The sequence below is a fragment of the Malurus melanocephalus genome, unplaced genomic scaffold, assembly GCF_030028575.1.
Source record: "Malurus melanocephalus ecotype Western Australia unplaced genomic scaffold, MMel_1.1 scaffold_84, whole genome shotgun sequence".
Lineage (NCBI taxonomy): Eukaryota > Metazoa > Chordata > Aves > Passeriformes > Maluridae > Malurus > Malurus melanocephalus.
The window spans coordinates 831,101-845,841 of NW_026623316.1; the positions used below are offsets into that span (position 1 = coordinate 831,101).

At 38.1% G+C, this 14,741-nt stretch overlaps 1 protein-coding gene across 1 annotated transcript in view; it reads left to right on the top strand.

The window, feature by feature from the left end:
* The first annotated feature begins 6,867 nt into the window (after positions 1-6,867).
* LOC130574515 (putative histone-lysine N-methyltransferase PRDM6) overlaps positions 6,868-14,741 on the top strand; it is a 10,056-nt gene continuing 2,182 nt past the window's right edge. The window contains exons 1-2 of the mRNA XM_057367782.1: positions 6,868-6,887; positions 8,336-8,512. Coding sequence (XP_057223765.1) covers positions 6,868-6,887; positions 8,336-8,512 — 197 coding nt within the window. The remainder of the gene's footprint in view (positions 6,888-8,335; positions 8,513-14,741) is intronic.

Sequence of the window (14,741 nt, forward strand, 5' to 3'; positions counted from 1 at the left end):
CTCATGCTTCCAGTATGAAAGCATCCTAAGCATAATATAAAGCATAAAATGGGGAATCAGTCTGGAAGAGTCTAGAGACTAGAAAAGGCATGTTGTRAGAGCTGCACATACTTTCTCAGTGATTCCTCCAATCAGGTGTGACACCAAGAGTTCATCCTTTACTTGCACCTGTGTCTTCCTTTATGAAGAAGCAAATTGCAGATAATAGTTAATGCAAGAAGAGTCTCTTAGTGGCATTATCCTTCAGTCTGACAGTTAAATATTAATTTTATCAGAGAAGGAAAATGAGGATAAGTCTGTCTTACCATTAGATCTTTCATCTTCAGGGTGAGAGATTCAGTTTTTTTAAATTAATTTCTATTTATTTATTTTGTCCTAAGTAGTTTGTCTCAAATATTGTCTGAAACACAGACTGGATTTCAGGTGTTCACTCATTAGTAGGGTGCCGATTCTTGGTGTCTTACATCTTAATCTCCCCTATGCCTACAGCTTGTAGCTTCCACAAGAAAGTGTGGAGCATTGTCAGCTCAAAATACTCTAGAACATAAAAAGAAATAATCTGGCTATGGTTTTGGTCATTGCAATTCATTCCGTGTTTGAAATTACCATAATAACAGTTACTGCAGGATTTGGATTCTCATATCCCTGCTTAGAAATCATTACAGTCTGAACTGACATCACAGGCAGCTTTTTGTCTCTTAGCAGGTACTTTATTCAGTGATACAGTGTTCAGGAAAAGTTGCCCTTGGTTTGTTAAACATAATACATTTTTCTAGATGAAAAATTTTTAATGTTGTACAAGATTTCCAGGAGACACAAAAGTAAGGTATGATTTGTGAAAATAGACCTGCTTGCCAGCCCAAGGTACTGGATGAAAGTCTCTGATTTTTATTTTCTCAATGGCATCTGCACCACCGCTCCAGCTGATAACTCCCCATTTATTGTCAGCAATTTGTGAGCACACCAGTCACTGCATCTTTGATGTGACTGCAGCAGCAGGGTCTGTCATCTCCAGAAAATAGACTTTAGTCWGTCTGTTCTGGCTTAGTATTTGTTTTTCAAAAATGCCATGCAGGGAAAACACCTTTGAATGTGTGTAGGTGTTTTCACACAATTTTTTATATGTGAATGTGTCTGAAATTTGAGAAAAGCAGACTGCTTGAAGCTTGAGAAATCCAAACAAAGATAATAGAACAACTTAGATTAAGAAAACTAAATTAGAGCAGACATGAAACAGGCCATAATATTCATAATTCCATGAAGTAGTAAGAAATAAATTGTCACATCACTTCATAAAAAATGACAATTTAAAAATATTATGAATCCCAAATAGGAAGAAYTATTAAAATCATCTGCTGTATTTGTTGTTTTAAGATCAAGATTTTAATTAAATTTACTTGTAATTATTTGCTGATTTACTTGCATTTTGCTTCTCCCTTTCCACTGATTTTTTTTTAGCTTATTACAATTTGCAGTGTTTATCTTTGAAATTAAAGGTAATTGGGTTTGAAATGGTGTGGGAGGTCGAAATTGAAATCCATAAAATATGGAATTTGGGAACCTTCTGAGTCTTTGAGACTTTTTTTAAGCCTTGACCAGCCAGAAGCAGTTTGAGAAAATGTTTCTGGAAGCAAAAGTGGAAAGTATTTTTGTGGGGTTTTTTATTCTGTTAATTTTCAGGAGAAGGTGTGTTGATTTTTTTTTGTTTTGTAAATCTCCTCCCTTCTGCTGCAGAAATTCCCGACAATACTACTTGGGAGGCTCAGAAAGGGTTTTGTTTTTTTTAAACAGTAACCACTTTTCTGATAATGACACTGTTTTTATTGGCATCACTGATATCACATAATGATCATCAGATTCAGGATACAACGGTGTTAAGGGAAGGCAGAAGGTTTCAGATCTCAAGAGTTCTGTGTGACRTATTTTCATGAACAACCTGTATATCTGTGTGATATATGTTCCTGTTGATTGCCATGTATTCAAGCTGATAAGGTGAGGGAAAGAACACTCCGTAAGTGTGTTCATGGATGATAGATTACCAGGTGTGTGATGTGCACTTTCAATTCTTGTTAATGCAAAAAGATATTAYTATACTCATGTTTTGCTGTATCATCTCAATATAAAGTAATAAGGGTTTTTTTGCTTGGTTGTTTGATTTTTGGTTTTGTTAGGTTTCTTTTTTTCTTAAAAGGAAGTTTAAGTTACCAATTTAATAGACCTTTTTCTCTAAGATCRTGGTTTAGTCCATTTTGTGCTTATATTTTCTTTACAAGTTCTATGCCTTTGACCCTGATGGTCTCCTCAAGTCCATTRACTAATTTGAACTTCTGCAAAATAGACTTAGAAAAAATATGTGTTGTGAGCAAGAATTTTCTATTTCTGTTTATTGCTCAGTTAAAGTAAACTTCATGGTGAATTTAATACTGGCTCTTGCATAATCTTTTCATAAAGTTTTGMAAGCACCAGTACTCAAGGCTAATAACAATAATGGGTGTACAGAGCAGCAACCATCCCTGCACATGCTCCAAGTGTGCTGGCTTTGTGTTTTTGCTGGTTTCTTCACCAACATTTGCAACAATGATTGCAGAATTCCCAGCAGGTCCAGCTGGGAGCAGGGAATATGGAGTCCAGAGGCAGTGAAGATGTCCACCCAAGGCTCTGCTGATGTTTGGGGTGTATCTGTGTGCAAGTTTGCAGTATCCTCAGGTGCCACTTTTTTTCTCCAACCTTAATTCTACTTGCTAGAAGAAGGCATTCCTCAAAAACACCTTTCTATGAGAGCAACAGGGACCTAACTCCTCTGATTGCAGCTGCACTCTTAAAGCTGTGCACTGCACAAAGACCTGGTCCTGAAAGGTGATGCTGTTCCCACTTCAACCKGCCCTGCTTTTGGGACTTTTTGCAGAGGCTGTGGTACAGCAACCTCCCCCATAACAAAGTGAAAGTCTGTCCTGGGTCCAAGGGAGCCCTGTGTCCCACTCTTTGAGACTGTGAGAACCATCACSTCTTCCAAGCTCAGGGGCAAAGTGGAAGTAAGGCAAAACCACCAGGAGGCTTGCATGGGTGAACAGGGAACTCCTGGATGAATTCAAAGACAAAAAGAAAGCCTGTAGAGGAAGGACAGACAGATAGCCTTGGAGACATACAGACATACAGTCTAAGTAGTCAGGGGTCTGTTTAGGACCATTAAAACCCCAAAAGGATTAAATGTGGGCAGGATAATAGGGGGAAACAAAAGCTTCTGTTGTTGCATTGGCGATAAAAGGAGCACCAGGAAAAATGTGGGCCCTCTATGAAAGAAGGCAGGAGGCCTGGTGACATGGGGCATGGGAGAAGCTGAGATTGTCAATAACTTCATTGACAAATGCTCCAGTCCCACCACCCACATCACAGATGGCAAAGGAAGGGGCTGAAGAAAGAAGAGCTGCCTGCTGGCAGACCAGGTTGAAGGATACCTAAAGAGCTTGAACATGCACTAGCCCATGGGCCTGCTGAGATGCATGTGCAGCTCCTGAGACAACCAGTGGGTGAAAGGGCTAAAGCACTTCAARTCTGTCATATTTGAGAGGTCATGGCAGTCTGGCTAAGTCCCTGCTGATTGGAAAAGGGGTAACACAACCCCCACAGTTAAAAAGAAAAACCTGGAGAACTGCAGGCCAGTCAACCTCACCTTGGCACTTGGCAAGAACAAGGACCAGATCCCCTGGGTGACAGCAGGGACATGCTGGAGGGAAGGGATGCCAACCAGAGTGACCTTGGCAGGCTGGAGAGGTGTGACTTTGTAAAGAACATGAAGGAGATTTTTCCCCTCTATCCAATTTTTGTGAAACCCCTCCTGGAGCTCTGCATCCAGCACTGGGATGTCCAGCATAAGAAGGATATGGATCTTCTAGAGATAGTCCAAAGGAGAATCCCAAAGATGATCAGAGGGATGAAGACAGGTTGAGAGAGTTTGGGGTGTTAAGTGTAGAGAAGGGCTCAGGGTCAACTCGTGTGAGCCTTCCAGGACCTATCGAGGCCTGCAGGAAAGCTGGAGACTTTTTGTGAGGACATTTAGTGWTAGAAGAAGGGATAATGGCTTTAAATTAAAAGAAGGTAAATTTAGATTGGATGTAAGAAAGAAAATTCTTTAGTGTGAAGGTGGTGAGACAGACTGGAAATTTTCCCAGAGAAGCTGTGAATGCCCTATCCTGAGAAGACATCAAGGCCAAATAGGATGGGGCTTGGAGTCCAAGGTGCACCTGCCCATAGCAGAGTGACAGGATGATCTTAAGGCCCCTTTCAACACAGACCACTCTATAATTCTATGGTCATGCTGGCTTTTCACTCCTTAGTCCTCAACAGGGAGAGAAGCACTTTCAGCATGCCAGACTCTTCTTTCAGCTGGTGCTATTCCAGCTCTTTCCAAGGGGAAAGAATTACAGAGCTGTGCTATTTGGCTCATTGGGCTGAGAGTGTTTCAATGACAGAGTTACAAGTACTCAGGAACTCATTCTCAAAAGTAATTTTTCATCTACAAAGTACACTAGGATTCCATATATYCCTTGAAAACAGCAAATTCTCTTCTGAAGAGGCCGCACTAAAAAYRTGCTCACCRTAAAGGAAATAATTTGAAAATGCAGTGGAAAATAATTATTGGATTTTTCAAGATCCTAATAATTAAAAGAATCAATAATTTACRATGTAGATAAATTAAATTTATAATGGTTATATGTACTTGGGATCCAGAATTTGGAAAACATGTTGTTTTAGCAAAGGAATAGTAAAAGACAAATAAAGATATGTCAGTTTTGTTAAATGAAAATYGGAAATGAATCAAACTAAATGCACAATTGTCTGTCAGTAACTGTTCCAGATGAAAGGATATGGATTTTTTTATTCTCTTCTGTTACCGTAAGACTTATAGGGAAYACGAGTTTTATACTAGTCCCATACATGATGTTGTTTCACCCATAGCAATATCAGCTGCAAAAGTAGGAACATTTTAAGACAGGAAAAGACATCACCAAAGAGCAAAACATTCTTGAGAATGTTCTTGAGCAATGTTCAAGAGATTGTCTAGTTTAAAGAGCAAAATTTATTCCTGAGTGATTTAATTTTGAAAAATGTGACTAGCACAATTTGGAAAAGCTCAAAATATAAATGACCACAAAACCTGAAAACTGAAAACTATTACGTTAGAATTGCCCTCTGAATTCCATTTTAGATGGCCTGTGTTCCCGTGGTGGGCCATCATGGAGTCACAGGCTGTAGGATTAGTCTCTAGAAAAAGCTGGTGGATTCTACATGTCAGTAAACCTAGATATCTTATCAATGATGCATGGGATTACTGACAAAAGGGTAATTTTTCCAACAGGAAAACTTACTTCTGGGTAAATATATTTCCTTCCTTTAAGCTCAAAAGGAAAGATGTATAGCTAAAAGCTCCGATGTAACAAGGTGTTTAATAAAAACATTATCACTGCTTTTGATGGCTATCAGAACATCATGTTCATCTGCACATTGCTGTAATCAGTTTAGCTGTTCTTAACTGCAACTTAACATTATTATCTGGTAAGATTTTCACTCACATGGATCAAAATGAAGCTCCAAAGGTACAATAGACACATTGGTCATTCCATGGAAATAAGTTTTTCTGAGCTGGGAGTGCATTCAGTCCCGCAGTGGACTCTTGAAAGTACAACCTAAGAAGACCAACATTTCTGTCACTTTGTCCCTGCTCCTTCTGTCTGCAGAGCTCTCTTACAGCGAGGTCACAATTTTAATTCCTTGTCCCAGTGCAGACCAAAGTGATGGCAGAAGACATAACTGCTACATCAAAGGCAGGCGTGCTCTGCCCATGTCAATGTACTCACTGAACCGAGCATTGTTCGCTTCCAGTCCTTCAGCGCTGCTTTCATTTTTTTTGAAAAATAACTTATTGATTTTATTTTCTTCCAAGAAAAAATTTCTGAGCTCAGGAAAATGGTTACCGGAGAACAGAACGATAACTTTTGTACTTATTGAATGACATTTTTTTTGCTCTTGGTAAAACAATATTATCCAAAAGTTGTCAAAAGTGGGCATATTTGAATCTACCATTGCACAAATTAGAGCATTTTAAAGCTGTTAGAGTGTTTTAATGCATTTATAGGCTCTCTTTTTAAAATAAACTTGGCTTAATGTGTGTCATGTACCTAAGCTTTAGAAAACTTACACATTTTAGTATTAATCAGGATTACCTGGGTATAAACTGGATAAATGCATCCCCCTCAAAGACAGGGGTAACTTTAATAATTTTTCTCCCAAGATGTGGGAGAATAATGGGAAAAATACAGTCAAAGTGATCTAACAATAGGTCATCTTTTACAGGGCTTATTTTCTTGATCATAGAACAGTGAAGTATAATCTGAGTACTTTATAAAGAAGACAATTGTTTTGAGCCACTGTAGGTGGTGAACTCATATATCACTTGGCATCACAACGTTCACTTAGATCTCCTTTGAAATTTTGAGTGTTTAYAGACAAGTTACAGTGTGAATTTTCACTGCATTAAATTAATCACATTGACTGTTTAAAAAATAAGAGATTCATTGGTTTTATGTAGCATTGTATCATTTTTTGTGGTTGCTGTTAAAAATAGATAACCAGAGGCTAATAGATGTTAATGGTCCCTTTCACTATTAAAAAAAAATCTCTATTTCCTGGATATGGCATATATTATTGCATTATTTTGTTAAAAAAATGTTTGATTTGAAAATACCCATACAAGTGAGTCTGTATTCACAAATCACTTTTGTTTTAACAACTCTTTAAATTTCATGCCAAATTTGATAAATATTTTCTGTGCAAATTAACTTTTCACTCCAAGAAAGGTGAAAATTGGACATGCCAGTGCTTGTCTTCCAGTAAGAGAAACTGATAATAATTTCCTTTTTTTTTTTTAATGTTATTTTACATACATCTGTACATGTTTAAGGGCCACATAATATAAATTACCTTTCCACAGCTTTTATATATTACTTTCAAACTTGTTGGAGAGTAGTTAGATTTTCAAATGCAAGTAATTAAAATTGTAAGCTATTGAGTTATTGATGAATACCAAGCTATTAATCAAGCTAAAAAATTCTACAATCAGGGTTCAGTGCTCTGAAGCACTGTAAAATAATAGTATTTGTGTTCAGTGATGCAAGTAGCCACAATTAAGCAGTTCACTTGACAAATGAGATAGTTCACTTTATTGTGCACTTAATTGAATTGTACATGCCTGGYCACCATTGTCTCCTTCCCTTTAGTTTTGGTTTCTAGCTATTTAAACATATACATTTATTACAGAGAGAGCAATTAAGTTGTGTTGGCCAYTGGCTCTGGAAAGGCAGACAACAGGAGTTAAAACGTTGTGTAGAGTAAAAATCATTATTAMCCCTCCAGAAAAAATCTTCATTTTCTTAACAAAAAGTCTGATAAGCATTTAGGACTATGCCACTAACTTAAAACAAATGTGAAATGGAAAAAAAAAAAAAAAAACCCCGTAGGATGTTAGTATTCAGTCACTTTTACCAAAGAGAAGTATATAAACATGGTTTCTTGGCATTTTATTTTAGTTAACATTTCAGCAGACCAGTCTCACATTCCTCTCTTGTATCCTTTTCTTTCTGTGTTTGCAGTTTGCTTGTTATGATTCTGAATTTGTAACATATCACTCAGTTTTTTGTGTTTGTTTGTTATGTTTATTTTTAACAAAAAGTGTTGTCAAAAACCTGAGTTCTGGGTTTCTTTCAAGATCCCCAAAAAAGGCATTTTCAATCTGGAGGAAGAAAAACGTGAATAAATGCAAAGGTTTTCAACAGAAGTAWGCAAATAGAAAGCTAATTGCAACACAGTGGTTATTTTTTCCAAGTCTCTTATTGAAATGAGTGATCTCTRAAAACCTCCAAATCAATATGAGGAATTTAATGGTGGATAGCCACAATATACAGCTAGGRTATACACATAACCTTCAGACATGAATTTGTAGGTTAGACTGTAGCTGGTAGGATTTCATGAGTCCCTTAGTTCTGATGTGTGCAGACCTTTTTGTTGAGTTTGAAAGAATTAAGGCAGGCGTATGATGCTCACTRCAGGCTCACTGGTTTGCTGAATTATGATTTGTGGTCTCCTTAGGCTCTCAGCTAATTCCTCCCCAAGAATTCCACATTTGTTAAAGAGGTTGGGAAGTTCTGGGTTTGTGTGCCTCAAGAGAGACCCAGACAAGTGGGGTCTCTTTGTCTGGGAAGATCAGGAGTTCCCTGCTGTGTGGTTTCCTGATCACACCCACGGAAGGCACTGATGGGACTCTGTTTCTTTCCCTCTGCAGACCCTACCAGTGCGGTCACTGCTCCCAGTCCTTCTCACAGCCCTCSGAGCTGAGGAACCACGTTGTGACGCACTCCAGCGACAGGCCTTTCAAGTGTGGATACTGCGGCCGTGCCTTCGCTGGTGCCACAACACTCAACAACCACATCCGGACGCACACTGGGGAAAAGCCCTTCAAGTAAGTGCTTGGAGCCAGCAGCTTTTGCCAGCTGAGATTAGAGAGGGAAATGCGTTGCTGCTGTTCACCAGCATCACCAGCACTCTGCAGAGGTTCCCTTGAAAAGCAAGGTCAGACCATGAGGTGAAACAGTTAGYGGTGCAGTTAAAATCAGAATTTATATGGGTTTGGTTCTTTCAAGAAAACCCAGCACAATCTGCTGTTCTCTAAGGATACTTTGATTGTTTTAATTAAGTGACAGGGTGCTGCCAGAGAGTCATAGCTGAAAATATGATCAAGACTGGGACAGGCTATTCTGTAAGAACATTAAAATGACTCTTTGATGTCTATATGCTGAAGTAGATGGAGCTTCACTCAAAAGTTAATTTGGCTCTGGTTAAATAAGGGGGAGCAATATGCACATTCTTTCAGTTTCAGAATCACTGGATAGAAAATGCGACTCTAGCTTGTGGCATAAGATCATCACTATAAATTGATATTGTTCAGCTGCCCCAGATACAAAAAAAAAGGTCACCTGATAAAGATGATTTTACATTTGACAGACTTTGTTAATTTCTGCAGTTTCTAATTGCTGATATTAAAGCTAAACATGTACATGTCTCAGAAATTCTCCCTCAGTGCTCACCTACAACCATATTTCCGGTGATCCAGGTGTATTTTACCTTTAGTCTTTCAAGGCTCTGCCTACCTAACAGGAAGTGTTTTCCAAGGCAGAAGAAGTATTTCCCATCCTTGTGTCTTTGTCTTGCCTGAACCAAGAGTGTATATTGTAACTGGAACAATCCCATTTTATGTATTGCCATCACTTCTTTTGGAAGATTCCTGGATGTTCCTAGGAGATAGGGAATAAGTGTAGAAGATGGTTTGTGTCCCTCCCAGTTGTCCAAGCACTGTTCTCCATCTACTCTTCTCTGTTTGTCTTTTTTTTTTTTTCCTGCTTTTGCCAAACGGTGCTTTTGATCTGGTAAATGTCAGAACCCCTCATAACAAGCCCGACAGAGATACTGGTGAGCACATTCTGCCTCCATATAAGGCTGGAAGGAGGCATGGCCTCCACACATGTCTTTGCTGGGGGCAAAGGGACAGAGCCAGGAGCAAAATGATGCGTATCCAGCTCAGAAGAACTTGCGTAGCAGAAGCCATGGCTAGGATAATGTTATAGGAGACAAAACAGGGAAAATCAGAGCATCTAAATATCGACTTCTCTTGAGCCAGTCTGTTGAATGCTCAGGGCCTATAGAAAGTGAGCCAAAAATGGTGTGAGCAATCAGATTGATTTTATCTAGTTGCTGTGTAAATAGATTTTAGTAATTAATGGAAGAGGTTTCCGGGTCAAAATGGAAAATAGATTTCATTTAATGTTAAGGTGTTACTTATGTGTAACCTTGTTGACTCCACTTAATTTTTTTCCTTAACATCCTGTTTTTGTCATGTTTCCAATAGATCTGCTATTTTGCCCCATTTAGAGTCATTATTTTTCCCCTTTGGTTTACTAATTTCTTTTCCCTTTTCCAAAATGGACTTGGTTACAGCACAATTTCATTTGCGAAAGAGGTTAATGCATGTACTACAACTAACCAGTTGTTCAGGATTTGCTACTTTTTCAGGTTTTTGTTTGTTTGTTTGTTTGTTTGTTTGTTTGTTTGTTTGTTTGTTTGTGTTGGCCTGCTCATGTGGAAGTATTTAAGTATTCCAGGATGTATTTGACTATTCCTCAAGTTGCAGGACAGAGCAACAAAAAAAAAATGTGCATGATTTGTTCCGCTTCTATATGATGTATGGAATAATTTCAGTTTTGCAAGATGTTTATTTAATTTCTTCCTTAAGCACAAGAAACAGTGGTACCATTTTCTCTCTGGTTGAAGTATTTGCAGGAAGCTTACTAGTAACCTCACATGAAGCCAAAATTGCAGTTTGCAGATCTTCCCATCCCCAGTAGTCAGATAACGAGACATATGAGCCTTGATCCTGCAAGGGATCTGTTCAAAAAGGCGGATTTGTCACACACAGGACTGGTTGCATTTGAGAGAGGAGGAAAACTTATCCAGAAATGGATCTCCTATCTGTGATGGAGGAAAAAGAGAGATCTGCAGCTCTTCTTGATGTCTCATTGCMATTTAGTTCCTCCTTTGGAAAAGGGGTGCACAAAACCTGGTATAAAGACTGTTTAGGAAAAAAAAAAAACCCTCAACAAATTCTAGTAAGGAAGAACCATAAATAGAAAAAACAAGATTTCTGCCTCTTGATCATGCAATTAAGGGTTCAAATGTTTGTTTATGAAGGAATTTTGAGTGTACACTTACCAAAAAAATGCAAGCTGTAAAAGCCACTGAAATAGTGTTTCTGTATCTCAGAGAAGTTTGTATTTGTGGAGAATTACACCCTTCTGTTAACTAATATTTTTAATACTAGAAAGAATTKCCATGCATAAATAGTGATAAATTACTTAAATTCTAGCTAAGTTACTTTAATAATAACAGGAATAATTTTGAAGGTGCTACTAAGTCCAATTTTAAATATGCTTCTGCTGCAAATRCAATCTCATGATTTCTAATGCAGTAAGGCAGCTGTGTTCATAAGTGTGTATTGACAAATTACAGTGAGCATGGAGTAAGTCAGCAATGTTAAACACCCGGTGTATTTGTATGCATATTATTTCCAGAAGTTGCTTTTWAAAATGGTGAACATATGGTAACCATATTTTAAAAGTACTTCAAATTAATTGTTGTTTAGGAGGAAGTTTGGGATTGGTTAAAAAAGTTTTTCTGTTGGAAAGCATTTTCTTTGTAGGTCCTAGGTAACTTTGGATGGTGGAAGACTTTTCTATTTGCTTTTCATTAAGATAACAATGCTAAGTGAGGTTATCTGTAGTCAAAGCTTTAGCTGAATTGCCTGGACTGCAGGTCCAGTTAGGAGGGATTTCTTTTCATGTCATCACAAGCTATCAAGCCAGCCTCACCACTGTAAAGTTTTTGTGTACTCTTATCTTACTGAAGTCTCCACTATGGCTGCTAGTCTAGGAACAAAGCTCTTAAGTAAATTAAAATGTAGGAGAAAAAGGAAAATTATTTGTCACCTCCCTTGTCTTAAATTTTTCTCACCCTTCCATGTCAACAAAATTAAAAAATAGTAAGGGCACTTGCCTGCAGAATCCAGTAATTCAAAGGTCTAATATTCAGGAGTCAACCCAAAAGAATTAACAGGAAAGATTMTTTCAGTTTGCAATAGGGCATGTGTTTTCCATTGTTTCTTGCTGAAATGCAAAACTGGAGAGCATTCATTTCAGGTTGAATATATATGTTGTACCTGCAGTGACACTTCAGTGTTGTCAAGGGTTTTTTTGTGAGTTCTTATTTGGTTGGTTGTTTTTCTTGGATTTTTGTTACCCTTTCAAAGGAGTTTAAAATGTAATGTTAAATGTACTTGTTGAATGAAATCTTAAAATTTTTCTTTTGAGAGTATCAAATTAATACTTTTTTCTCTAAAATAGACTCTCAGCACTTTCTCCATCCAAACCCTTTCACAGAAGTTTACAAAGCAAATTAAACCAATTCTCTCTGTAATCCTCAATGTCAATGTTTTGAAGGCACTGTGAAGCAAACAGCAGACCAGTAAYATGAGGGTTCTCTAAACAAAATCAGAAACCCCGGTACTGCAGATATATCCCAAAACTATTGGTGCTCTTTGTGAACTTTTCTGTTCTGTTTGCTGAACAATTCTGTTTGCTGACTCCACCCAAGCAAATCGTAGCAGGSAGCCTTATGGAAGGGTGACAAGCTGAGACTGAGGAGATTGAATGCTGTAGTTCATTGCTCCTTACAATTACAATGAAGGAACACATGCATTGTGAAAGAAGTTAACACGGATCCAGTTTTCACTGATGGCATCTGATTGTGTGAGGACTTTGGAATTGCTTTGGACCTGTATGTGTCTGGGGATATTTAAAATACTTTCAAATGCCATCAGATAGCCCTAAATGGAAATTAAACTGTATCTCAGTTAAAGAAGTGCCATTATTGCCAATGCATGTATCTACAGTGTAGGCTTAGCCAAAATTTGGTATGTCTAGCAGTCAGGCTTGGGATCAGCCCCATGGTTGCCGGGTGGTGGTCACATGAGATACAGACCCTTTTTACTTTCTGACAAATTTGACTACTGTTCAATTTTCCAACATGGCATTAAACAGGTATGGGTTACTGTAAAGAACACGCACACAAAAACACTCATGTGCTCACCAGTGTCATGGACAGAGCTTAYGGGAGTGTTATTCTGCTATAACAGACTGTGAAAGAACAGTTGATAGAGGGAGAGAGTACATAGAGTACATCATAATCCAGAAAAAAAGTATTCCTGCCCTTCCTCCCATTCCTACCTACTGTGAGACAGTAATGCTGACTGCTGTGACACTATTATCTTCACCTTTTCTGTCAGTTTGTATCCAGCAACAACTTCTCTGGACCACATTGAAAAGAGGAATCAGGAGCCTAGTACAGATCTCTTCCCATAAGCCAGGTACTTATAAATCCAAAACTATGGTCCTGAAAGTACCACCCACATCATTTGGAAGTGCCTAGAAAATTGTAGGCACATCAGGTGCTATCTGAAGGTTACYCAGGTGCAAGCAAAAGACAAGGGAATGAAGGGCCTTGCCAGAGGCTTTATTCTGACTTTTACCCAAAGGCTGTGTAAGTGCAGACAGCGCAGTCTGACCCAGCAGCAACACTTGCCTTCCACAGCCSCGCCACCCAAAGGGTAGATGCTTGTAGCACCTTTTTCTTTCCTCTCTTTAGCATCCTTCTTTCCTGTGCCTTTCTGTGTCAGACTGTAGCACTCCCACAATAGAAGAATCTTGCGGGTAAATGATGGGAAGTCACATTTTAAAGAAATATGGCAAACTTTGTTCTGCACTTTCAGAGCAATGCAAGRTGCATGTAGTGCCCAGTCGCAGCCTCCCTGGCAAGCCTCAGAAAGGGTCACGAGGCCTGCCACAGCCAGTGATTTTAGTGTTTTGATCACTCTATTGCCTTTATCTGAATCACTGATGGTTCCTAGGCATCGTGTTACCACATGTTTTCTTTATTTGGTGACCTCTTAAAATCAGGTGATTTAAAAACACAGGTAATTTTATACCTTATTTTGCAACTGTATTACTTACAGCTCAGTTAGGTAAGGATCCAAGGCTCCTATTACTCATCAAGCAAAGTACTTGTCTTTGTAGACATCAAAATAACAAAACTATCAAGTTCAAGTAGACAGTAATATCTCAAACAGACTGAGTTAACCCCCCAGCCTTAAATTGATTATAATGCCTCTGTGATAGATATATATGAATGTATATAAAMATAATACAATAATTTGCAAGTTTGTCAGGCAATGAAAGGTAGTATATTTTGACACACTAATCCAGTAGGTAATCAGTTTTCTAATAAACAATCAGCAGTACACTAATGTGTCATCAGCACTTCAGGAGCTCTGGAGAGTGGATGATCTGCACATAGACGTTAATGAATACCCCAAAAATCGTTAAGTAATCAATACTTCTGAGTTATTTTCATTGAGCTGATAGGTCTGATACATTAAAGCTGACATTTTACATTTGTCAAGATCACAGTGCAGTTTTTAACAGTGGTATAGGATGCTAAAAATATTCCATGAAAGACAATCAAAGAAATACAGCTTAAAAGTGTTGACATTTTAGATTGGTACAGTAAACTGGATGGGTGACTCTGTAATGTCTGTGCTAAATAATCCTGAAGCAGAACTTTATTACTAAAAATTACTAATGTGAACAATACCCATGATTATGCATCTGTATAAATACCTCTTTTTTATAAGCAGATAGATCACTGGGAGTTCACTTTCYGTCATTCACATCAGTGAAAAGAGAAAGATGAAAATGAATTAGCTGAGTCCTTTTTTTTYCCCTCACTTCTCCTTCAAAAGTGAGGAATTCATTGTAGTGATACTTTTATGATAATCTTCTTTGAAGATACAATATCAGACTACCATTAAAACAAAGACAGCTTTTGGAGCAAGAACCATGCAAGAAGGATCTGCTCCATCCATATTTGTGACTCATCGAACACTCCTCTCTAGTGTTCAGAATGCAAATCAAGAAGGCAGCATTTGGGAGATTAAATACAGTAGTTTGTCTTTAAGAGCAGAGATAAAGATTAAATCTAAGGTAACAATATCCCCACTTCTATCTCCTCCAAAATTCAATGGTTTT